Source organism: Setaria viridis, chromosome 9, assembly GCF_005286985.2.
Source record: "Setaria viridis chromosome 9, Setaria_viridis_v4.0, whole genome shotgun sequence".
NCBI lineage: Eukaryota > Viridiplantae > Streptophyta > Magnoliopsida > Poales > Poaceae > Setaria > Setaria viridis.
The window spans coordinates 4,549,639-4,573,948 of record NC_048271.2 but is presented as its reverse complement, the minus strand read 5'-3'; the positions used below and the strand labels follow the sequence as shown (position 1 = coordinate 4,573,948).

At 50.5% G+C, this 24,310-nt stretch overlaps 4 protein-coding genes across 4 annotated transcripts; 3 read left to right on the top strand and 1 right to left on the bottom strand.

Annotated features, from left to right (window-relative positions):
- Positions 1 to 1,199: 1,199 nt before the first annotated feature.
- Positions 1,200 to 4,322, bottom strand: LOC117837159 (xyloglucan galactosyltransferase KATAMARI1 homolog). Its single transcript, XM_034716746.2, has one exon. It carries the CDS (start codon positions 2,962 to 2,964, stop codon positions 1,357 to 1,359), a length of 1,608 nt encoding a protein of 535 aa, XP_034572637.1. The 5' UTR covers positions 2,965 to 4,322; the 3' UTR covers positions 1,200 to 1,356.
- A 3,739-nt stretch (positions 4,323 to 8,061) lies between these two features.
- Positions 8,062 to 10,493, top strand: LOC117839264 (cold-regulated 413 plasma membrane protein 1). The gene is made up of 4 exons (XM_034719561.2): positions 8,062 to 8,375; positions 9,315 to 9,422; positions 9,773 to 9,843; positions 9,999 to 10,493. Exons 1-4 carry the CDS (start codon positions 8,170 to 8,172, stop codon positions 10,250 to 10,252), a joined length of 639 nt encoding a protein of 212 aa, XP_034575452.1. The 5' UTR covers positions 8,062 to 8,169; the 3' UTR covers positions 10,253 to 10,493.
- Positions 10,494 to 11,216: 723 nt separating this feature from the next.
- Positions 11,217 to 12,336, top strand: LOC117839266 (CASP-like protein 5C1). The gene is made up of 3 exons (XM_034719562.2): positions 11,217 to 11,637; positions 11,742 to 11,874; positions 11,962 to 12,336. The coding sequence occupies exons 1-3, from the start codon at positions 11,489 to 11,491 to the stop codon at positions 12,154 to 12,156; spliced, it is 477 nt and encodes a 158-aa protein (XP_034575453.1). The 5' UTR covers positions 11,217 to 11,488; the 3' UTR covers positions 12,157 to 12,336.
- Positions 12,337 to 17,292: 4,956 nt separating this feature from the next.
- Positions 17,293 to 18,773, top strand: LOC117837244 (uncharacterized). Its single transcript, XM_034716836.2, has one exon. The coding sequence runs from the start codon at positions 17,859 to 17,861 to the stop codon at positions 18,417 to 18,419; it is 561 nt and encodes a 186-aa protein (XP_034572727.1). The 5' UTR covers positions 17,293 to 17,858; the 3' UTR covers positions 18,420 to 18,773.
- The last annotated feature ends 5,537 nt before the right edge of the window (positions 18,774 to 24,310 follow it).

Here is a 24,310-nt window from a genome sequence, read left to right as displayed (position 1 = left end):
ACACTGACGCACACGAATGGCGATTTCGGCCGTCCACCGCCAGGAGAATGAGAATCGGCCGTGGAGATCCGCGCGCCGGCGTCGCACTGGACGTCTGGACTGGTCGATCGGCCAGCGACCGAGTCGTTGGACATTGGCCATGGTCAGCGTCGCGAGGCCTGCACTGCACGTCTGCACATGGGTTTGCAGCAGCCGCGCTGCTTGAGGGGTTGACGCGGGGTTAAAAATTCCCATTAGCGGAACGTAGATCAAGAGTAATAATGGCGAGCATTAATCAGCCGTCGGGCCGCGCGCGATCGTGCGTTGAAATGCAACGCATCGCCGCGCCATCGAGACGCCCCCTATTCCGCTATTCGCATCTCGCCGCGAGCGCGTCCATCGGCAAGCGTGAAGCTGCCCGGCCGGCGCCGGCGAGCCGTGAAGGTCAATTTTCCACTGAAGGAAACCCGGCCCGGCCCGGCGCTATTTCACTGAAGGAAACCCGGCCGCAGGAGCGTCGACGCACACTAGTCGAGCATTCGGTTTGCTTGCCCCTCAAGGCCCGGTAAATCGACTGGCAGTTTACGAGGTTCTGTACACAAAATCAGGCGTTTTCTGTACTCGTCTCAGAGTTCAATTGTTCAAAGGAGTGTGTCAGATTCCAGAAGCAGTCTTGGATTCCATTTCCATGTGTTCACTATGGTCACAACTTAAGCCATAGTTTTGCAGTTGTCTTAAGTTAGGCATTATATAAAACTTCTCGTTGCGTATTGCTTTTATGTGTTCATTATAGATAAATTTAGAAATACTGAGTAGATTTGTCTCTTGAAATGTAGTTTTATAGAACTATAGTTTTGCCATCTTTTATAAAGTATTTGAGGGCTAGTTAAAATTGTGTTTGGCATTGCTAAAAAAAGTGTTCGGAGATCGTTTCAATCTCCAACGCGTCATTTTTCTTTTATTTGGAGGGAGTATTTTTACATGAGCTTGTTGTTGGTTGCTTAAAAATTTACAAATTGTATTTCAAAAATAAAATCACATTGTAGTGGAATCATACGGAGAGGACTGACAGATCAACGAGATTTCGTGGGTGGACTAATGCAGCTCGCCGGCAACATATGCATCTCGCGATTTTGAGCTACTGAACTGCTCAGCTTGTCAACGGCGAAAATGTGCATGCACATTCGCGGATTAAAATCTGCATTTCTTCAGAATCGTACTGTAGATGACAATTAATCTTTTGTATACGAATATGAATCACAGGTTTGAAATACAGGCGAAAGATGAGCTAATTTTAGCAACTAGTATCACTACATTTTCGTAATCAACTGATGAATCGACTATGCTGCACTTCTGTTTTTGGGCACTCCGACAGAGCTAGTGATCATCGTCCTGCGCCGATTGTTTCGGCCGGAATCTCGACTCCGTCGAAGAGAACAAGTTCGGAGGGTCCTCAGTGACCGGCCCGCCACTGTCGACGTACTCACCCTTCCTGATCCTTGCCACCGTGTCGAGGATCCCCTCGACGGCGATGTCCACCGCGTCCTTGAGCGTCTCCAGCTTCGACCTGGGGTCGGCGTACAGAACCCTCGGGATGAGCCTGATCACCTCCTCCCGCATCCGCTCCACCGTGGCCGGCGGGATCGCCCGGAGAACGGCCTCGATGCTGACGTTGCGCTGCCGGACGTCGGCGTCCGGGATATACACCGAGTACCTGTGGTGATCCTCGGGGAGGTGCCACCGGTATTGCTTGTACGCCGACCCCGGGTGGAAGAAGACCGGGATGCACCCGGCCACCATGGAGTCGAACGCCGACCGCCGCGTGCAGGTGTCGCCGGGCGGCTGCAGGCAGAAGACGGTCTTCTGGAACAGGCGCATGATGTTGCCGGGGGTGTGGCACTGGGTGCTCCCGGTGGCGCGAGCGCACCCGAGCATGGTGCAGGAGCTCGACGCCTTGCACTGCGCGATGACGTGGTCCCGGACCCGGATGTTGATCGGGACGTCGGGCCGCGGCGCGCCGACGAACGCCATGAGCCACTCCCGGCGCCGGTTCCGCACCCTGTCCTGCCACCGGAGCACGTCGGCGTCCGACCTGGGGTGGAAGTAGGTCGGGTACGGCACGGGGTAGTCGCTGCCGTGGAGCATCGCGGACTCGAGAACGAGCACCGACATGTTCCGGCCGGCGGGCATGACGAGGAGGTCGTTGCCCCAGTCCGGGTCGACGTTGTTGCTCCGGCGGAAGTCCCACCCCGTCCGGCCGGCGACGAGGAAGTGGTCGCAGCCGCCCATGCGCCGCCACTCGGGCCGCGCCATGAGCCACTGCGTCAGGTCCACCGACGCGGCGTCCCTGGTGGCGTTGTCGTAGCCCCAGTGGTAGCGGACGAAGTCGAAGCCGGCGTAGAACGGGACGAACACGGCGGACGCCGCGGCGGGGTCGGTGGTCAGGCACTCGTACTGCCTCATCCGGTTGTGGAAGATGGCGTCGAGCGCGAACTGGTGCGTGTCGTACCACCCGGCCTCGCTCCTGATGACGCCGTCGACGCGGTCGGCGAGCGGGCGGCCGAGGCCGGCGTTCATCAGGAACCGGCACATGTCCCCCCAGTGATCCTCGGTCTTGCGGCAGTTGCGGATGATGTCGGCGTTGAAGCGCGGCGGCAGGTCGTGGATGTACACGTACCGCCCCCGGCAGGTGTCGGGGTTGCCGCGCCGCTCCTCCCCTGCCGACGACGCCGGGAGCGCGCTGTCACTGGCGGAGGAGGACGCGATCTTCTTGAGCTGCTCTTCTTGCCGGAGGAGGAAACGCCGGCCGTCCTCGCGGTCCGACGCGACGGCGACGAGGGACGTGTGCGGCGGCGCGCTTATTACCGGCGGGGCGCGGAACACGGCGACGTGGAGGTAGACCAGCAGGAGCCACGAGAGGGCGGCGAGCAACAGGAGGCGTGGCAGCCACCGCCGCTTGCCGCCGTGGGCGCCGATCCGCTCCATGCTACTGCTACGCCGTGCCGTGGCGGGCTGCAGAGACCTTTATTACTGTGTAGTTTAAGCATGCGGCGGAGCACGAAGTGGCAACGCGTGCGCGGGAGTTGGCCGGTGTATGACTGTCTGTATGTGCAGAGTTGCAGAGCGGATGCGTGGATCAAATCAAATGGAATCGCGCGCGAGGAAGCGGAGAAGACTGCACGAGCCACGAATCATCGGATCCCGAATCAAAAACTAGGGGGGAAAGGGAATTGACCGCGGAGATCCGCGCCGCGCGTCGGCGTGGCATTGGAGTGATCGCTGGCCACGGTCAGCGTCGCGAGAGCTGCACTGCACATTGGATCGTAGGTCAAGAGTTATTAATGCTGAGCATTAATCAGTCAGGCTTGGTCAGTCGTCGGGGGGCGCGGGATGGAGCGTTCGAATGCATCGCCGCGCGATCGAGATGCACCGGCCGGAGCCGTGAAGGGGAACCCGCAGGGGCGTCGGGACTCGGGACTCGGGAACGGGGGACTTCACCGCCGCGCCGGCCAGGCCGCGTGACGCTGAAGCAACGGAAGAACGGAGCGCGCCGCGGCCTGGGCGAGGAGCCACGCACACGGCACACGAGATGAGGCTTTCTGACGTGTTCGCTTGTGACTCGCGAGTCGCTGCGACTCACGACAGCGACAACCAGAAGCATTTCAGCATTCCCTTTGCTAGCGCTCAAGGTCTGATGATCCATTGACAATTTACGAGGTTCTGTATGCAAAATCAGGCTGTTTTTTTCGAACGGAGAGAGCTTTATGATTAAGAGGGTGTATGGCTACACCCTCCTAAATTTAGTACTTATCACATCGGATGTTTGATACTAATTAGGAGTATTAAATATAGTTTAATTACAAAACCAATTACACAGATGGAGTCTAATTCGTGAGATGAATCTATTAAGCCTAATTAGTCCATGATTTGACAATGTGGTGCTACAGTAACCATTTACTAATAATGGATTAATTAGGCTTAATAGATTCGTCTCGCGAATTAGTATAGGGGTTCTGCAATTAGTTTTATAATTAGCTTATTTTTAGTCCTTCTAATTAGCATCCGAACATCCGATGTGACGCTCCTAAAGTTTAGTACCTCGTATCCAAACACCCCCAAGGAGTATCGTTACAAAGAGTGCGTGAACATACTCAGGAAATGAAAGAAATGAAACACAACACTGTTTCAACCTGATGGCCAGCTGAGCAAGCTCATGAGCTACCTTATTCTGCTCTCTCCCTATCTTAATGAAAACTAAACTACGCAATTGCTGATCTTCATGTAGAGCATCCATGATGACAGGCGTCATCTGGGACCTGTCCATGCCTCCCTTCCTGAGTTTATCAATTATAGTGGGAAGAAAATTCCATGCATCCGGTATGCAAACCAGATCGTATGCATACCTGCTCCCGCAAAGCGACTCGTGGACGCCGCGGCCATCCGACGGATCCTGGCGAGGCGTGTGCCCACAAGCCAAAGATCCAGCAGCTCGGCTCCCAACACTATTTCGCCCGCCGCCCGCTCTCGGCAGTCGGCTCGGCTCCCGTTCAACGCGCGCCGCTGCCGCGGGAGCGTCGGGGCCGCCAGCGTCGACGGCGGCCTGGCGGGCATCGGGGAAGCTACCTAGGCGCGGAGGTGGCGGCTCTACTGGCGTGCGTGATGGCCACGCTGCTGATGCTGCCGCCGCCGCTGCCGCCACTCCCGGCGTCGCCGCCGCTCTTCCTGCTCGTGCCCGTCGCCATCTTCGCCATCCAAGTCCTGCTCATGCTCGTCCCCTCCGACGCCAGGGGTGCCGCCAGCACCGCCACGCCCTACTCCTCCTATAGCTAGCTACCTGATTAGATTGGGCGTCCGGCCTTGTCGTCATGTAAATGTAATTAAACGCGGACTCGATGTGCTCGTCTTGTTCTTCAAAGATCAATCCATGGAGAGGATTTTGTTCTGCTCGATTCGATCAGTCCCGATTTCATCGATGGTTCTTCCCTCTCTGCATTTGCTTCTGCAAGTACGACGGTGGCAAACTGACAACCGTCGAATTGACTTCATTCTTGCAAAGTTGCAATCCAGAATCCGACCCGGACATCGATTCAGATTTGGATCCTGAACTCGTAGAGATCTCTGATGATTCCGCCTCCGAGTCCGAGAGCTCTGCATCATTGAACTAGATGCAGAGCACAGCGACGATCAAGTGGCAGCTCACGTGCCAGCAGCCAGATGGGCCAGGGTGATGTGGGGGCAGATTCAGTTCAATTTCAACTTTCAACTTTCAACTTCCAAGGGAGTCACAAACTCATACCAGCGAATAGTCGTCATGTTCCTCGCGCAGCTTCTATCCACGAAACGAGCAGGATCATGCAGTTGTTAGGATTTCCGGGAGTCGACACCAGCAAGATCTCAACGAACCTGGACACGCTACTCTGCACAGATTTTTTTCCCCTGAAGTGTTGCTGCAGCTACAAGACGAGCACATCGAGTCAAGGCCGCCCGCCCAATCTAATCAGGTAGCTAGCTATAGGAGGAGTCGGGCGTGGCGACGCCCCTGGCGTCTGAGGGGACAAGCACGAGCAGGACCAAGACAACGAAGATGCGACGGGCACGAGCAGGAAGAGTGGCGGTGGCGGCAGGAGCGGGGGCAGTAGCAGCGGCGGCGGCAGGAGCGTGGCCGTCACGCACGCCAGCAGTGCCACCGCCTCCGCGCCCAGGTAGCTTCCCCCGATGCCCGCCAGGCCGCCGTCGCCGCTGGCGGCCCCGACGCTCCCGCGGCAGCGGCGCGCGTTGAACGGGAGCCGAGCCGATTGCCGAGAGCGGGCGGCGAGCGAAATAGCGTTGGGAGCTGAGCTGCTGCATCTTTAGCTTGTGGGCACACGCCTCGCCAGGATCCGTCGGATGGCCGCAACATCCACGCGTCGCTTTGCGGGAGCAGGTATGCACACGATCTGGTTTGCATACCGGATGCATGGAATTTTTGGAGCAGTCATATTCCCATCCGCCCACCGTGCAGCCAGCCTGATTCCTTCAAAGCGTGCTAGGGCTTCTACTTCTTCAGTATTTTTGTAGGAATCATTTTTAACTTTTCCGTATACGTGAGATCGTAGCATTATCTTAGGCTACATTCACTCACTCCGGTCACTCCCGTTAGAATATGTGACGGTTTGGGGCGTCTTAAGTCAGTTGTTATAGTCTTGGCTTGCATATTGTTTTTATTTATACTATTTTTAGATATTTAGAAATAATATGAGTATATTTGTCCCCAAACTCCAAACGTAGTTTCATAAAACTATAATTTTGTTTTACTCGAGTACTAATTAAATTGTGTAGATTTTCGAAGTGACATTTTTTTTACCGGAGGGTTTAGAGTAGTTTTTACCTGAGCCCGTTCCTATATTGCCAGTGTGTATGTTGCTCTGCCGTCCAACATTTTCAGTGACACGGGATGCATAAAGTTTTTTTAAAAAATATTTGTTTAAAATGCATAATGTTGGTGAATCTTATACCCCATATGCCCACAAATATAATTATTTTTAGGTTTTTCGGGAGTCAAACTTTTTAAACTTTTAACTATCAATAACAAGAAATTTATAAAGATTACGAACATACGATGTTGCTAGATTCAGCGTGAAACCAACTATCATGAATGGGTTCAGAATAAGTTATATGTAACACATCGCTTCAGGGCTTGAGGGATATGGGTACCCCATGGGTCCCCACCGATCAAGATACTGGCCGACCCTTGTCGGTCCCCACCGATCAGGATACTGGCCGGCCCTGACAAGTGGGTTCGTCCGATCAGAACATGTAGTCCAAGGACGTGAAGATATTTGGAGCACAAGTTAAGGAGGTCGGACGCTTCAAATCAACTCGGATATTACAGGATACTTGTTGTAATCCGACTCAGATTGACTTAACCGACTAGATTAGATTCAAACCGACTTGACTCTAGGTCGCCAGCCTATATAAGGCGGCTAAGGGCACCTCTCGAGAGCATCCCATCAAAGACTAAATCACGCACCAGCGTAAAGCAATACAATCCAGCAAAATACAGGATGTAGGGTATTACTCTCCGGAGGCCCGAACCTGTTTGAACCCTCGTGTTCTCATAATCGCCTTCGAGTTCTTGGTCTCGCAATCCTCCCTGCCTACAAATCAACCACTTAGGTAATCTCTGGTGAACTGCTGGGCTACTAAATCCGACACAACCACAACTACATACGTTGGCCCCTTCTTAGAGCTTCTAAATGGCTTCGGCTGCTTCTACCATTTGATTGTCATGCACTGTAGCAACACTGTTCACGCGAGCCATTTTTCTCTCTTTCTTTCTTCCTCTCACAGATCAATGAGGAGCCGGTGGAGCCAGGTTTTTTAACTCCTTCTGCTCCGACTCTTCTGACGCTACAATAGTGTGTTAGTGGAGAAGTCGAAGCCGGAGCTGGCGGAGCTCTGTCAAACTGCCCCCATCCACGCCAACTGGCGAGCGATGGGCTCGCGCGCGGGCGTGGAACTCTGCCGACACGCCACCATCCTCTCCTGCGCTACATCTCTCACTTCAAGCGGCACAATCACTTGAAAGCGGATGAACGTACGCGTCACTGGAATAATTAACGTACGCGTCACTGGAATAACTGGCAATCCAGAAACCAAAGAGAAGATACAAGATTTCGTTCCTAGCTAATTACGCCCCCCTGTCAGTGTCACGCATAGCAGCCTCGTTACGAGTCCATGTAAACCACGGCTTCGAGAGTTATCTTATCCCAAACAAGTTGGCCACGATGGTTATACAAAGAACTACACTACTGTCTACTGGTGCTACTATACTCGTCCTCGGTTCAAAATGAGGTTACATCTAAGTTACGTGGACCACGTGGCTACAAATTAGGCATCCAAAGTCAAAACCAACTCGGATGCGTGTAACAATACGGGAAGCATGCATGCAAATAATGCAACGCCTGCCGGCCACGGGCGCTCCACGTGTCCCGTACACGTCGCCCAGCTGGCCTGGAACCGTCCGGGTCGCGCGGGACCACCACCGGCCAGCTAGCTGTGCATATCCACACTACCAACCAACCACGATCCCGCTTCCAAATCAAACGCCCGAAGCCCAACCCGACCCAGCGTGCGCGGACCGCGGGCAGAGCGAGCGAGCGACCGATCCAGCGGGCGAGGGAGTCGGCGGTGATCGGCGAGGGCGGCGAGATGGGGAAGGGGTTCGCGTCGTACCTGGCGATGAAGACGGGCCCGGAGGCCGGGGACGCGTCGGCGGCGGTGCAGGCGCTCATCGACGCCGACCTGCGGGAGCTGGGCGTCGCCGCGCGGAAGCTCGCCAACCACGCCTTCGTCCTCGGCGGCGGGCTTGGCTTCGGCACCTCCTTCCTCAAGTGGCTCGCCTTCGTCGCCGCAGTGTGAGTGTCTCCGCACCGGACCGCCGCTCCCTTTCTCTCTGGGTTCCTTCCTTTTTCGCGAATGGGAAAAGGGGGGGATCCCTGATCCCCTACCTTTTGCGGGTCCACGGTCTGATGCTTTGCGAATCGAGTATCAGGGGATGGGGTTATTGCGTCGGAGCTTGGTTCGTTTCATAAAGCATCGCTCCTTCTCCTTTTGTGGAGGATCGAGAGCAAATTGGTGCCACACTGCCACTTGGGATGGCAATACTGTGTAATCGTACTTGGGGATGGCAGTACTGTGCTGTCAGGTACCCACCCTCTGAATATATGCAGATGGACCTGGCTTGTGAATTACCTTAATTTGAAGTAAAGCTGTTAGGCGATTGTGTGTTACTGTACTTAATTTCGCGAGCTGTATCATGACTCTTCACTGGTCAACGTCCTTCTGAAGTCTGAAAGTAAGCAGAAAGTTATGAATGAGGGGTGTTCAAACCGCTTTGTGCCAGAACGACCCAAATCGGCTAGGGCAAGATGAATTATTTCAGTTTCACGCAAACTGGTTTGAACGCCCCAGTTATGATCCTATAAATTCCTATAAGGTGTTAAGTTGGTTCTATAACGTAAAGCCTGATTATCTATCTGCTGTCACTGTTTGTATGTAGACTGTACTGAATCCTGGAACTGCGTGTAGCAATTGTTAGCCTAATTGACAGAGTGAGAAACCATAGAAAAACAACTTTGCCAGCAATTTTCTGCACTCTTTTCTATGGTTTATCACTGAATGCAAACAAACAGAATTGGATTCCTTCTGATCAGCATTACCGGTGCTCTTAATGAGCCATCTGATTACTCTTTTTTTTTAAAAAAACAGCTTTGTAGAATACCAAGAGTGGAGGATTTTATATGCTAGTTTCACATGAGACTGATAGTAATTAAGGTATTTCTCTTCCACTGCAGGTACCTCTTGATATTGGACCGCACAAACTGGAAGACCAACATGATGACAGCACTCTTGGTTCCTTATGTTTTCTTCACCCTGCCTCATGTGCTGTTTTCTCTGATAAGGTGAATAGGCTCATACACCCTGTGACATTGCCTATCCTCTAGATTCTAAATGCTATCGCCATCTGCAATGAGACTGCTTCAGTAATTTGAGAGATGTAGGGAACTTTTAGGATCAAATCACTTCCAATTTCATGGTGTAATGTTTTAGATTTCTTAGGATAACAGTCTGAATGACTATAAACTGAAAAGTTCTGCATGTAGAGAGCCTTTTCATATTGGTTATTTGTTGATTGGAAGTTTGCTGACAGTGACAGCCCTAAGCAGGAGATAATGTTCTCCATTAATCTATGATTATATTATGTGTGGATGTACGAAAGTGAATACTTATCTTTAAACATTTGAATTTTCAGAGGTGAGATCGGAAAATGGATTGCAATTATTGCGGTTATTCTGCGTCTCTTTTTCCCACGCCACTTCCCAGGTACCATTTTGCTAAAAATTTATTGTTTTTCTTATTATGATGTATTGCACCCTATCAGAATTCCTGGATACTTCCCTTCTCTTTTAGTGTCCCTTTTGTGAAGGTGATTAAATTTTTACATGGATGTCACAACAATGTTTCATCCTGTGCACCAGATTGGTTGGAGCTGCCCGGTGCAATCATCCTGCTCACAGTTGTCGCCCCCAACCTCTTCGCGGACACCTTCAGGAACGACTTGATCGGCATCTTCATATGCCTCGTGATTGGATGCTACCTTCTTTCAGAGCACATCAAGGCGTCAGGAGGATTCAGGAACGCCTTCAGGAAGGGCAATGGCGTGTTGAACAGCATCGGCATCCTCCTGCTCTTCATCTACCCTGTTTGGGCGCTGGTGCTGAACTTCCTGTAGGCACTACTGCTGGTTGCTGTACCCGTGCCACGCAATTCCATTCCCTGCTTATTCCTTGTGCAGATGTTTCCTCTCTGGTGATCTTGTATCATCTGAAGGGGATACGTTATGTATGTTTGAGTTGCGCTGTTGGTGGACAGTTTCGCTATCTTGTTTGTTGTAGCTTGATGTCAGCATTTGGTTCTTTGGAGTACATAAACGCCAATAAAATCATTAGCTGTGGGCTGTGGCTTGATGTAAATCGAGATGTTGGCCTATTGTTAGTATGTGGTGAATATCCGCTTCTGGTACAAGTATTGAAAGGATGCTTCTCAACCTTATCATCCTATGTTGTTTCTCAACATCATATGCATGTGAGATCTTGCATAAAGTTGGCCCGTTAGCCTTTGGCAGCAGCTGGGTACTTCAACTTCTTCAAGTGACAAATACTGCGAACTTTCTTGGACCGATAGGGTTCCGGCATCCACGTTGCTAGTCGTCTACACCTGGCTTCCCTGCGTCCGTTGCTTCAACCTTTACCTGCCCTTGGCTGGTCGCCGTCGGACCACACAAGGTGGCCGGCACATTCCTCCTCCTCGCCCGGCTGCTATCCCCTTGCTTTCCAGTCCAATTGCAACAGAGGACGAGATGCAAGGTTCGATTCGTCACCAGCCGCGAGATGCGTGCAAGTGCAATTGTACATGGACTTCATCAACTCGCCGGTTTCTCCAGCAGCTTCGGTGCCTGGTAGGACGATCCGGCGTCCACCCGTGGCAATCGCTGGACATGGTCTGACGGCTGACGCCATGCTTCTTCGTTACGTGTCTACCTGGACCTGCCACGTCTTCACAACCCCGTCGCGATCAGCGTGTTGCAACGGGATTTCCTTGCGCCAGTTTAACTTGTCAGCTGAGAAAGCGATGGCTGATGAGTCAAGGGACGAGAGAGGTCAAAGCAGTAACCATGACGATCAGGAAAAGGGTGGAGAAAGAAAAGAAGAGGACGCCGCGGGGAAGGAAGGGAATCAGCTCCCGCTGCAGGTGCGGTGCCGCGGTATCTCTCCCCGTATCCATCCATCGCAAAGCCCCGGCCTTTTCATCGTGTCCCCTGCTTTTTTTGCCCCCCGGATTCCGTCCCATTTCCCCGTTCGCGTGAGGAGAGCGCGCAGCCGAGGCGGCCCCAAGGGAGCAACAACCGATGGCAACGCGAGCGCGTATGGTATGGGATGAGCCGGCGGCGTGAGGGCGGCGTCCGGGGATGGAGAACGGAGATAGGGCTGGGGCCGGCGCGGGCGCCGTCGGCAGCGCTGGAAGCCTCGGCCTCCGCGTCGGGCAGGCCGTCTTCTCGTCGGCGTCCCTCCTGTTCATGTCCGTCGGCGTCGAGTTCTTCAGTTACACCGCCTTCTGGTGCGTGTTGCCGCCCTCCTCCTTTCTGCTTGGTTTCTCTGCTACTTCCGTTTCAGATACAGCGTTCTCGTGGTTTATGCTAAATTCTCTGAAACAACTGACAGCTTCCTGGTCACGATCATGGGCCTGGTCATCCCCTGGAGCTGCACGCTGGCCATGATCGACGTGTACTCCGTCTTCGTGGGGTGCCCTCTCCGCGTGCCCGGCGTCATGGTCATCGTTGTCGTGGGAGATTGGGTACGTACGCACATCTCGTATACTTCCTTCTCCTCGCAAGACACCCTGTGACAGTGAAGAGGCATTTCTTGGCTGGAAATCTTGCAGGTGCTGTCGGTACTCTCGTTCGCGGCCGCCTGCTCGAGCGCCGCGGTGATCGACCTCCTCCTCCAGTTCCACGGGTCCCAGTGCTCGCCGAGGTTCTGCGGGAGGTACCAGTTGTCCGTCATGATGGCGTTCTTGTCCTGGTTCCTGACGGCCGCTTCGGCGATCTTCAACTTCTGGTTCGTCGCCTCCCTGTGAAAACTGCTGATAAAAACGTTGCAACCACTCATCGCTTTTCTTCTGGTACGGTACACGTAATTTGGAGAGCGTATGCTACTTCAGGTACCTTTAACGTTTGACCAATTAGCCAGCTTGGTTTTTGATGCACTGGTGGCAGAATGCGTGCAGTATATAGCAGGTCAGGAGCCTGTTTCTGAATTTGGCCGTTCCAGTTGATTCTATTTCTGTATTTTTTTGGTTTTTAAAAGAATAAGGTTCTAACATCTGAAAACCTGCATAAGGAACTAAGAGTAGTCTAAAAGTTGAACATCTTGGTACTACAAACGGTATATCGACTTGCTTTTTTGGAGAGAAGAGGGCAGTAGATAACTGTGGTTGATACGTTCTTGTGGAGAATGCTTTGTTCCTTAACTATTGGGCTGAGAGGAAAGTGGAGGCGGCCTTTGAGCCCACTGTGACCCGCCGCAACTTTACTCCAACTAAGATTCCTCGGAATCAAAGGCCCAACTAATGGGTTCACCTGGATGGGCCCAATTAATCGGTCAGAAATCCGGAGCCTGTTATAACGACTAACGAGACGTTTTGTCGCCCACGATAGCCTGTTTAACCAATCACTCACAAACACAAGAATCTTTGATTAGTATGTGTTGCTTCCACATTCCTTTCTTGTTCTCTTGACGTATGATGGCTAGGGCTTCGGCCAAAAGCACACGGCGCAGAGCTAAGGGGAGGGGCGGCAAAAGACGGTCGATATTGCTGAGATTACTAACGAGAGTTGAGGCCAACCGTACATGTATTACAAAACTTATCATAGGATGAGCAGCAAACTCTGGCAAGAATCTCATTTTATTGGATAGGGCTAAAACGCAGCCGGGATGCCGGTGGTTTATTCAAGTGCTCCTTGAATCGTGCGAAATGGTCACGTATTGCACAGCTCACAAATCCTACGTGATATATATGGACGCTGAGTATTTAAAACTGTGGTCTTCATAAAATAATCGGTAGTTTTTTGAACAGTGTTGGAGGTACTATCTATAATTAGCAACGCCAGAATATACAGGTCATGCTGGGTGTTTACGTTGCGTGGTGAGGGAGGGGGGGACATGGCCCCCTAGCTCCGCTATCGAGAACACACGAGGACCAATTTTGTCAAGACGATGAAAATAGTCAAATGCAATTTGATCCATCATGATCTCCGGTTCCGGTACCGGTAGTATTAGGATTTGAGATATCTTTAGTGCTGTAGGAAATACCGGGACGATTATACGTCGGTTTGCCCACTTGTGGTGACAAGCAACAAGCGAAGCGTGATAGTGGCAGCGCGGGACATTGGGTGTGGCAGGAGACTCAAGACTTCGTTGATATATTAGGGAAAGCCACGATCTCAAAACAAAAAAAAAAGTGCCGCAAGAGATGGGTGAGGTGGCGGACGAGGTGGGAGCTTGTGGCCAAAGGCTTAAAAAGACGAAGGTGATGTGGAAAGAAAGTCCCGTCATGAATTTTGTGATGCGAGTCCAATCGCTCACAAGATGCATGCATGGGACGAGCCGGCTGGCGAGATCCCTGGAAAACATTATCAAAACAGTTTATTGTATTTCTTGATATAGCATCATAATATATTGCTTAGACATGAAACACGAATGATTCGCACGACGAAATCCCAACATTGTTAATCCATGTTCATGTCCTTCCATTCTCCCGGAAAATAACAATAAAACCAGGAAAGCCATATCACCATTAATTGCTCCCATGCCGGTGCTGGGACACCTCACGAAGTTCCTGTCGACTCGAGCCCTCGCAAGTTCGCAACAGCAACGCAACGCATGCAAGCATGTCGCGGGTGGCGACGCGACAAGCGCAACACGTGGTGCTCCTTCGATAGCGGTCAGCAGCTTGGCCGCGCTGGATTCCCTCGTCCCCCTCGCGAGTTGGCCAGCTTTCCAGCCTGTGATGGCCCGATGGTGTCGTGCCCGTCGCCCTTGGCCTGATTATTCTCTCTCGAGGGAATGATCTCGGGGGCACCATGAATGGGTGGGTGCATGTCGCGGCACTTGCGCGCGTGCGTCGCACCGTGGCGACGTGGCTTTGCTGCTGGATGCTGGATTGCTGGCGCTGGCTCTCCTGATTGGGAACCCCGTGCATGGGCCCAGACTGTCCCGATGTTGGACGAGTCGATGCATCCAAATCTAGGTGTTCGATCGGTTTTTAAACTTTTACGAGTCGTCCCCTAGTCTCCGTGACATCCGGTCCAAATTTGTAGATGGTCAGTAGTAGCTCATGAGCGCAGCCATCTTACTAGTTTAGTAAGAGTGGAGCTAATTTATAAATATTTATTAACCATCCATAGCTAACTCTTTTACACAAAGCGAGAACGAAAATGTAAGCATAGCACTATGTGTACGCGTGCCCGCCTCTCAGCAGGGTTGGACGGTGCGGTTTTGGAAGACCTTGCTACTTTGCTAGCAATTGGCAAGTAATCAAGCACATATTACAGGATGATCAAAATATTGAACATTTGGATGGGTGTCGCACGTTGCGATGGTCCAGGCGTGCAATCATACATGGCACACTTCAGCTGCCTAGTGTACGTGTAACACGTGTATGCATTCATGAGCGCAACCACATTTGGATGCGTCGCACAAATACTGGCGGCCTCGGACATCATTGCAACAGAGCAGGCAGGCATCATCAATACGTGCGCCAAAACGTAGTGTCAATGGCAGTGCCGGTAGGCGGTGGTGCATGCATGCATCCCAGTTTGTTGCATCAGTACCCCTTAAAAGCACAATGATCACTTCATTTGATCATCCAAAGCTAATAATTATATACACAAGTAATGCAAACCGATCGGTGATATGAGTACTGTGCTATTCTAGGGAAAAAGCTTGTTTGCTTTTGATGTATTGAATTCATGGCTTTTTGTGATTCTACTCCATGATCGACAAAAACGATTCTTGGTCCGGGAAAAGCACAGCCTAATAATCTTGCAACGTTGGCAAGCGCCAAAACAGCTAGTGAGCATGCCATCCCGCGCCCCTGATTACTCCGACACATTGTCGTTTAGTCTAATTATAATCTGCCTCATCAGCTTCTAGATCTGCGATGCCGTGATCCAATTAAATCCCGTTCTGAACCGAAGCTTCCGCGGACGTTCGCAGGGTTTAACGGGCATATTTTAGTCTGGCGCACACATTCCATTTTGATCTGCAGAGCAGCTGCAGCCTGCAGCGGAGGAGCAGTGGCTGCAAGCCTGCAACCCAACGGCTGCAGCCGAGCGCGCACGGGCGCACAGCTGTGTCCGCGAGTAAAATACCAGCCCCGGCAACGCGTCCGGCCACGTCGAGATCCGCGGCCGGCCGGCTGGCCGTCCATCCATCCCAATCCAGGGTCGCGAGCTAGAGATTCCGCCTGCCGCCCGGTCGACGCGCGGGCGCACGGCAGGGTCGACGCCCTCCGCGGCCGGACACCCGCGAACGTTCGCGGAAGCTAGCCAACGCCAAGGCCCCAAGGGCGCGAGGCCGCGAGGGGCAACGGGCGGGGCGGGAACCGGGACGGGTTGGTCGCCGGGTCCGGTGGTGGCGAAGCAACCTGGGGGAATCATTTGGGGTTGGGGGCGCGCGGCAGGCACGACCAGACCAAGTGGCCCGCCGGGCAGCGGGGGCGGCTCCCCACCGGCCGGGCAGCGGGCGCGCCGGGGCATGTGCGTGCGCGCTCCCCTGCCTGCCTCGCCGTGCCTCCACGCCCCGTGATCCAACGTGCGCGCGGGACGTGCTGCCGTGCCGCGTCATCGACCCGGCGACGCCCGGTGTGGTTGAGGAGGGGGAGCTAGCTGTTGAGCTGCACAGCTCGCCGCGGCGCGCATGCACGGCGCCACGCGGGCACCCGCAGCACCGCGAGCTGCCTGGCAGGCTACGTACGTTATCTCCTCCCGCCGGATCGCTCGCCGGCCTCCTCGCCGTGCGTGACCGCACTTTTGGCCGTGAACCGTTGACGCGAACTTTTGCTCCGATCCAGCTCGATCGTTTCATGTGTATGTAACACGCGATGACGAGATCACGGGAATCCTTGAACAGAAACTCGAAACCGGGCGCCGTGGTGTGTTGAGTGGGCTAGTACGGTCTACGTGCATCTAGGTCACAGTTTTTGAGCGGACGGGCAGAAAAGGCGCCAATGATCGGACGTGACACCACGTGAACTCCGGCCGGCTCCGGTCGCCGGCCGCACCACGCGTCCCGTGCCCCCGTGGGGGTGAAGCTGCAACGGCGCCACCGCGTCGCTCCCCGGATCCGAGGCCGCACGCTACATCTACGTGCGGCTACGCGAGTGACCTATCGCCTGCGTGCGGTAGCCTTTTGGCCTACCTGCAACGGAAAGGCCACGGTGACGCAGAGGAAGATGGCAGGCGTCTGCAACACACTCTCTTTGACGTGAATACCGTCGTTGCATGAGATTAGAAGAATCGAGAGGATATAAAGATTTTTTTCAAGAAGTTCATGAGACAGATAATTTTGAGCTCATCATGATCTGTTTTTTTTACAATTTTTTCTCTAGAACGTAAAGCTCATGCATGTTTATATTGTCACGCACACACCACATTCACACCACCACACATGCGGATACACATCTCCTACACCATGCTAGAGACTAATTGGAGCTACCACAAAACTATAATCCTAATTCGCAGTTAAAATCAAGATATCTAATTGGCAGTGAGCTATGTCTTTTATTCCCGTCTGGTATACTTTACTTCGCTTGTGAGTATTTCAAAGGCGAATCCGGATATTTTGGAATTCAAAACCTCCATTTGGGTGTGGAGAAATGAACTTTCAACAATAATGCAAAAGGTACAGTGGCGGTCAGATCAACATGTAGTTCCTAATAGTTTGAAAATGAAAGCAGGTCGGAACTTTCGAACTTGAGCACCTACAACTTAATTTCAAGTCAAATGTGAAAATTTTTCATTGAGATTAAACTCAGCGTTGCAGAATTCAACTTATAATTATCAATGGATAAAGTTTCTAATCCGAAATTCCTTTCCATTTTCAAATAAAGATGCTTTCGTTTTCAAACTAAAACGTCGCCCAGGATCACTGATGATGCCGACAAGCTATTTTCCATGCGCTTCCAACCTGAAAGCTTGCTCTAGCATGATCTACCCATGTCGGAACATCGAAGTGGCCGCTGAAAAGCTTGACAAAGTGTGCCTGTTTTATGCTTAGCAAATAAAGTTTTGAAATGATACGATGCTCTGTGTCGTGCTTGATTCTTCACACAGAGAAACTAAGGATTTTTTTTTTTGAAAGTAACAGAGAAACTAAGGATTAGATTTCAGACAATGAAGCATTATCATAGCCGGCCAGTAATGATATTTGGCCCGTGCTCACTCTTTGACCCTCTCTCTTTGCCAAGAAAACCACGCCCAGTCCACGCTAATCACTGGCCTCGCAGCAAACCTCCAGCCTGTGCTGCCCCCGCTGGTGGCTACACGACACTTCACCCTCGGCTGCCCCGCCTCGTCTCCGTCATCCTCCCGCTATATATAGCTGCCCTCCTCGAGTCTTCCTCCCCCATCGCCATCTCCAGCGGAGAACCAACCAGAGCATCCTCAACGACAGCGCAGCACACGAGCCGGAGCGGAGCGGATCGATCGAAGCATCACAGCAGCATACTACGCAAGATCACATCGCGAGCAGAAGAAGTTAGGAATCCTACCGCACACAATGGGCATCTGCGTGTCGTGCGACGCGGCGGACGAGGGCGCGGCGACGGCGAGGGTAGTGCTCCCCAGCGGCGAGCTCCGGGAGTACGCGCCGCCGGCCACGGCGGCAATGGCTCTGGAGGAGGTCGGCGGGCAGGGGTCGTGGTTCCTCTGCGACGCCGACGGGATGGTGTTCGAGGGCCCCGTCGCCGTCGCGGCGGTGGCACCCGGCGAGGAGCTCCAGCCGGGGCAGATCTACTTCGTGCTCCCCGCCGAGATGCAGCGCCGCCGCCTCACCCGCGATGAGGTGGCCAAGCTCGCGGTCAAGGCCAGCTCGGCGCTCGTCAAGGCCGCCGCCGAGGCTGCAGCCGCCCAGCCGTCCTCCCCCTGCCGCCGCCGCCGGCGCGGCGCGGTGGCGCCGCTCGTGTTCCCGGTCCCCGAGGAGGAGTACGCGGCGGCGGACCCGGTCTCGCCCGTCTCGCCGCGGGTGGCCGCCGCGCAGAAGCGGAGGGTGGCGTGCCGCGGCGGGAGGGCGGCGACGAGGTTCTCCCCCGACCTGACCGCCATCCCGGAGAGCGAGTAGCAGAGAGCCTCTCCACGCCGCCGATCCCGCTGCGTCGTCTCTGGTGACGGGTCGCTCGCCGGTGTTTGACCGGACGGTGTGGCCGCGCCGGAGATCGATCTCGAGGAAGCGGGAGGTGCTCTACACGGATCGGAGAAGCGGGCGTAGCGGTTTTTGGCGCCGTTAGTTTGGGCGGCAAAAAGGATGAGAGTTGCCTAGGTAGATGCAAGTGTAAATACGCGGAAGACCTGTGGAAAACGTGCAGTGTGCAGTGCTCAGTCACAGTTTGGAACTCAGCTGTTTTTAGTGCTTGTGTTCAGGCTCTGTCTCGTGCATCTTTCTTCGAATAAAATCTCTCGTTGTGACTTATCGAAATCAAGATCTCCTGCTGTCTGTCCTCTTGAAAAACAAGATCTAGATCTTTGTAATGGTATTGTCATAACTTATGAAATGGCATAATGATATTAGCAGATGAGGCTGTTGCCAGTATTTTCTTCAGGTGCTATCTAAAAACTAAGTCGATCGTTGTACCAAACATCAAAACTAGTGTATTTATTTGTAGGGGAAGAATACTTAAACTAGCACACCGACCGAGATGCAAATCGAATATTACTAGAAAACTTGCGCGCCGTTGGCGCGCTGAGTGTGGCCCGTCACCGAGATTACAAGGATAATAACGCTTTTGAGTGCACAAAGTACTTTTCTTCTGCAAAATATGATAGTACATATCATGTCTGATTTGGGAGTTGATGTTTTGGAGCAGAAAATGGTGAACCGGTTCTGTTGTTTGGTTCGTGCGCATCAACTGGCTGAGAAAACAACCTCTAGGAATTTTATTTGATCATGGCATTGGCTGACTTCAAAAATTTTCACTACAATAATCAGTGCAAGCGATGCTACTCATGATCATATCAATTTTTTAAATTTGTTCACTATACTTCTTTGTTTTTTTTTGTTTCTTGAACATAAGATTTTCATTCTACAAAAAATAACAATGATGTTGGAGGCTGTGGTGATCGAATATAGTACAGGCATCTTTAGGAAACGAAAACAAGCAGAGAATATTGGTACCGAATTTGATGTTTAGAAATACAGTTGCTATTATAAACGGAAATTATAATAATTCTCAATCGCTACATGAAAAGCTTCAGTGCAACCCGTACCCCAGCATAAACTGAGGCAGGTCGTTGTGATGCTCTCGGCTAAGTCTAGTTGCCCTGCATAGCTGGATATATATTGTTCTTCTTCTTCTCCATATGCTGCTACACGGATTGGTGAGTGATAAAGCATATGCATCAGATTTATATCGAGGTAAGCATGCCAAAGAGGAAGAAAAGGTAGCAATGTAACTTATTTGAACAAAATTCAATTCTACAGCATTCATTGTGCATTAAGGAAGTAGGGAAGTACTACTGGTCTTTTAATAAAGAAAATGAGATGCTTAGGAGGGGAGGGTATATATTACATGTCAACAAGCCTAAGGACTCCATCTCTTACACCAACCACAATAAGAGATCCAATTAGGTGTCGTCTGCTTAGGAAGGAAGCAGAGTTACTGCAACAAACACCCCTGCTCCAGAAATAGCAGCTTCAGAGCAGTTTCAGCATACTATATCATTTTATCCAGTTCTATCTGAAACAGTGAATCATCTCCATATAAATGGCAGTATCCATGGAGCATGCTGAATGGATATACAGATAGTAAAAGGATACTTAGTGTAAACACAACATGATTGTGTTTAGTCTAAACAAACAATATGATAAAAAAACAGAGTTACTGCTGCAAAAAGGAGTTGAATCATCAGAGATGAAGGTGTACACAGTACACAGCATATGTTTTGAAAGGAGTGCAGGTGAAGTGTTTAATTGAGTGTGCAAATAAATTAGGTGCGGCCAATTTGTTCGATATCAACTACCAAGAGTTTTAGAGTTCAGACCAACTCCTCAAATCTTTCTAATAGGGGGCTTCTGGTTATTGTTTAACGAAGTTGCAACAACAATATATGAGTTTTTTTGTATTGTTCTGCTGGTTCCCTTTCATATATTCGTTGGAATGCTGTAATTTTGGATTCCTGTGTTAGGGATAAGCCTAGGATCTCTAGATGCACATCTAGTCGGGATTTGGGGTTGACATTGAGTTCATGGGGTTCCGGTGTTAATCGAGAGAGAGAGATGGGGTACCTTCACCTCTAGGGGTGGAAGCGGCAGAGCCGCTAGCCATCTCAGGTTCTGTTGGTGAAGGTCTGCGCTAGGCAGCGACGCGCAGTGCCGTGTCGTGTCACCAGCGTGGCGGTGGCGGAGCTTTAAGTCACTGCTGCGCCCCCGTGATCGGTCGGTCTAGGGTTTTGTCGGTGGGGTGGCTGGTGGCGCGGTGAACCTCATACCATGCACCCCGGCCCCCACCTCTGTTTATATAGCGCAGGTGATAGGGGCCCACCACCCAATGCTAGGGTAGGCGCCCCCGATCAGGGCGCGAGTCAAGGGCTCAATGGGCCGTTGGGCCCATTAGAGAGGAGATCAATCTAACATTCTCCCCCTTGATCTCATCATATACTTTTAACTTTATACTTTTCGTTTGTATTCGTTCCATTATAGATTAATGTGTAGAGCATGCCTCATCGTGATAGCTCAATTGCTGATAGAATCAACAGCTACGACACACCTCTCTATTTTGAAACAATTATGTTTCTTTTGGGCCCTTTATAATCCAGGAATCATAGGCTTTCCCTTAAACCCATACCGGCTAAGTGTTTTCTGAACACATTGGGTGGTAAGCCTTTCGTAAGCAGATCCGAAAGCATATTCTTTGTTCTTATATGCTCGAGACTTATAGTGCGATCCTGGATTTTGTCTTTCACAACATAAAACTTTATCTCAATCGTTTTGGAAGCATTACTTGATTTATTGTTGTGAGCAAAGAATACTGCTGGCTCATTGTCGCAGTACATCTTTAGTGGTCTATGAATACAATCAACCACTCTCAATCCAGGTACAAATTTCTTTAACCACATCGCCTGCCCCGTAGCCTCATGACATGCTATAAACTCTGCATGCATCGTAGATGACGCAGTTACTTTCTATTTGGAGCTTCTCCACGAAATAGCTCCTCCTGCGAGAGTGAACACGTAACCAGACGTGGATTTTCTATCATCTCTGTCTCCCACAAAGTCTGCATCTGAATACCCTTTTATCTCTAGGGAATCAGATCTTCTATACGTAAGCATGAGGTCTTTTGTGCCTTGCGCGTAACGCAATGCTTTCTTCACCATCTTCCAGTGCTCTATACCTGGATTATCTTGATATTTTTCAAGTACCCCGGTGACAAAAGCTAAGTTAGGGCGAGTACATACTTGAGCACACTGTAGGCTTCCGACAGCTGAAGCATATGGAACCGCTTTCATTTGATCGAGCTCGTATCGGTTCCTAGGATATCGAAAATTCCCAAAACTGTGGCCCTTGACTATGGGAGCAGGTGTGGCTTTACTCGCATGCATATTATACTTCTTTAGAATCTTTTCTAAATATGCCCTTTGCGATAATCCTAAAACCCCATTCTTTCTATCTCGGTGAATTTCTATGCCCAAAACATATGATGCTTCACCGAGGTCCTTCCTATCAAAGTTTGAGGACAAAAACTTCTTTGTCTCCAGTAGCAGACTGACATCACTGCTCGCAAGCAAGATATCATCCACATACAGGATTAGGAAAATATATTTCCTATTTTTGAACTTTGTATAGACGCAATTGTCCTCTATATTCTCTTTAAACCCAAATTTCTTAATCGTATCATTAAACTTTAGATACCACTGTCTAGAGGCTTGCTTTAATCCATAAATGGATTTCTTTAAACGACATTCCATATTCTCTTTGCCTTCCATGATAAAACCCTTGGGCTGTTTCATTTAGATATTTTTTTTCTAAATTCCCATTTAGAAATGCCGTCTTTACATCCATATGATGTAATTCTAAATCAAAATGAGCCACTAATGCCATTATGATTCTAAAGCAATCTTTACATGGGACAGGAGAGAAAGTCTCATTATAATATATCCCTTCTCTTTGTGTAAAGTCTTTTGCCACAAGTCGCGCCTTAAACCTTTCTATATTCCCTTTGGAGTCACGTTTAGTCTTGTAGACCCATTTACAACCTAGTGTTTTGGCTCTTTTAGGAATTTCTTCAAGTTCCCAAACTTCGTTGGAACTTATCGATTTCATCTCATCTTTCATGGCCTCTAGCCACTTTGATGAGTAAGCACTTTTCATGGCTTCTTCATATAAAATGGGATCACCTTCCATATGAACTTCTTCTGTATTGTAAACTTTATAATCATCAGGAATAGCTGATCTTCTAACTCTTTGAGACCTTCTAGGCCTCTCATTTACAGGCACATTCTATGCCTCAGCTTGTGGCACATCATCTAGAGGTGGCTGCTGCAACTCTTCCTCATGTGTAACAATGGGTTCAATTGGCTCCTAAAGGACAGGTTCCAAATTTTCACTCATCATTTCCACGGGTGGAATCACAGCAGGTGCTTGCACCGCAACCTCAGGAACTGTAGCAGGTGCTTGCACCGCGACCTCAGGAACTGTCAATGCAGGGACAACAGGTAGTGAGAAGAATAGCTCCTGAATCATCGGAGTGGGTGCACACACTCGCTTCTCCTCAAGATCAATCTCTCGAGCCACCATGCTCCCCCTCATCAATTCATCCTCTAAGAAAACAGCGTGTCTCGTTTTTACAAATTTTGTATATCTGTTTGGACAGTAGAAACGAAAACCTTTCGATCTTTCAGGATAGCCAATGAAGTGGCAGCTTACTTTCTCAATGTTTTGCTTAAAAACTTTGGCCTCAGCTGGGCTCCCCCACACACGCAGGTGGTATAGTGAGGGTACTCTTCCTGTCCATAGTTCATACGGTGTTTTGGGCACCGACTTACTTGGCACTCTATTTAGGATGTGAATAGCGGTTTTCAACGCCTCCATCCACAGTCCCAATGGCAAGGTGGAATAACTCATCATGCTGCGCACCATATCCATCAGTGTACGGTTACCCCTTTCAGCTACTCCATTTTGTTGAGGCTCGCCCAGCATCGAATACTGGCCTACTATACCATTTTCCTGCAAGAACCTTGCAAAAGGTCCAGGAACTTGGCCAAATGGGGTATGCCGACCATAGTACTCCCCCCACGGTTGGATCTTACTATTTTAATTCTTTTGTCGTGCTGATTTTCAACTTTAGCTTTCAATATCTTAAATTTATCCAGCGCTTCTGATCTTTCTTTAATTGGATAAATGTAGCCATTACGGGAGTAATCGTCTGTGAATGTTATGAATGAATCATAGCCATCCACGCTTTTCATAGGAAATGGTCCACAAATATCAGTGTGGATTATCTCTAAAACTCCTGTGGTACGTTTAGCGTCTTTTTTAATTTGCTTTACGTACTTTCCTTTAATGCAATCTACGCATTGTTCTAAGTCTGATAACTCCAGTTGAGGAAGAATTTCATTCTTAACTAGTCTTTCTATTCTCCCCCTTGAAAATATGGCTTAAACGACAGTGCCATAATTTTGATGATATATCATGAGTTCTTTTTCTTTTCTTTGTCTCTTTCTCTGACGAGGATACATTCACATTCACATCACACACAGAATTTACTTTTTCATGCAGCGATAATAAATAAAAGCTCATTGTGAAGGGTAGCAATGCCAACACATGCATTATCAAACCAAATGGCACACTTGCCATGTCCAAAATTATATTCATAACCATCTTTATCTAAATGTGAAATACTAATCAAGTTTCTGTGTAATGAAGGAACATAAAGAACATCTCTAAGTAGAAGCGTGAAACCATCAACTAGCTCTATAGAGACATCGCCAACAGCTTCAACATCTGCTTGGACTCCATTT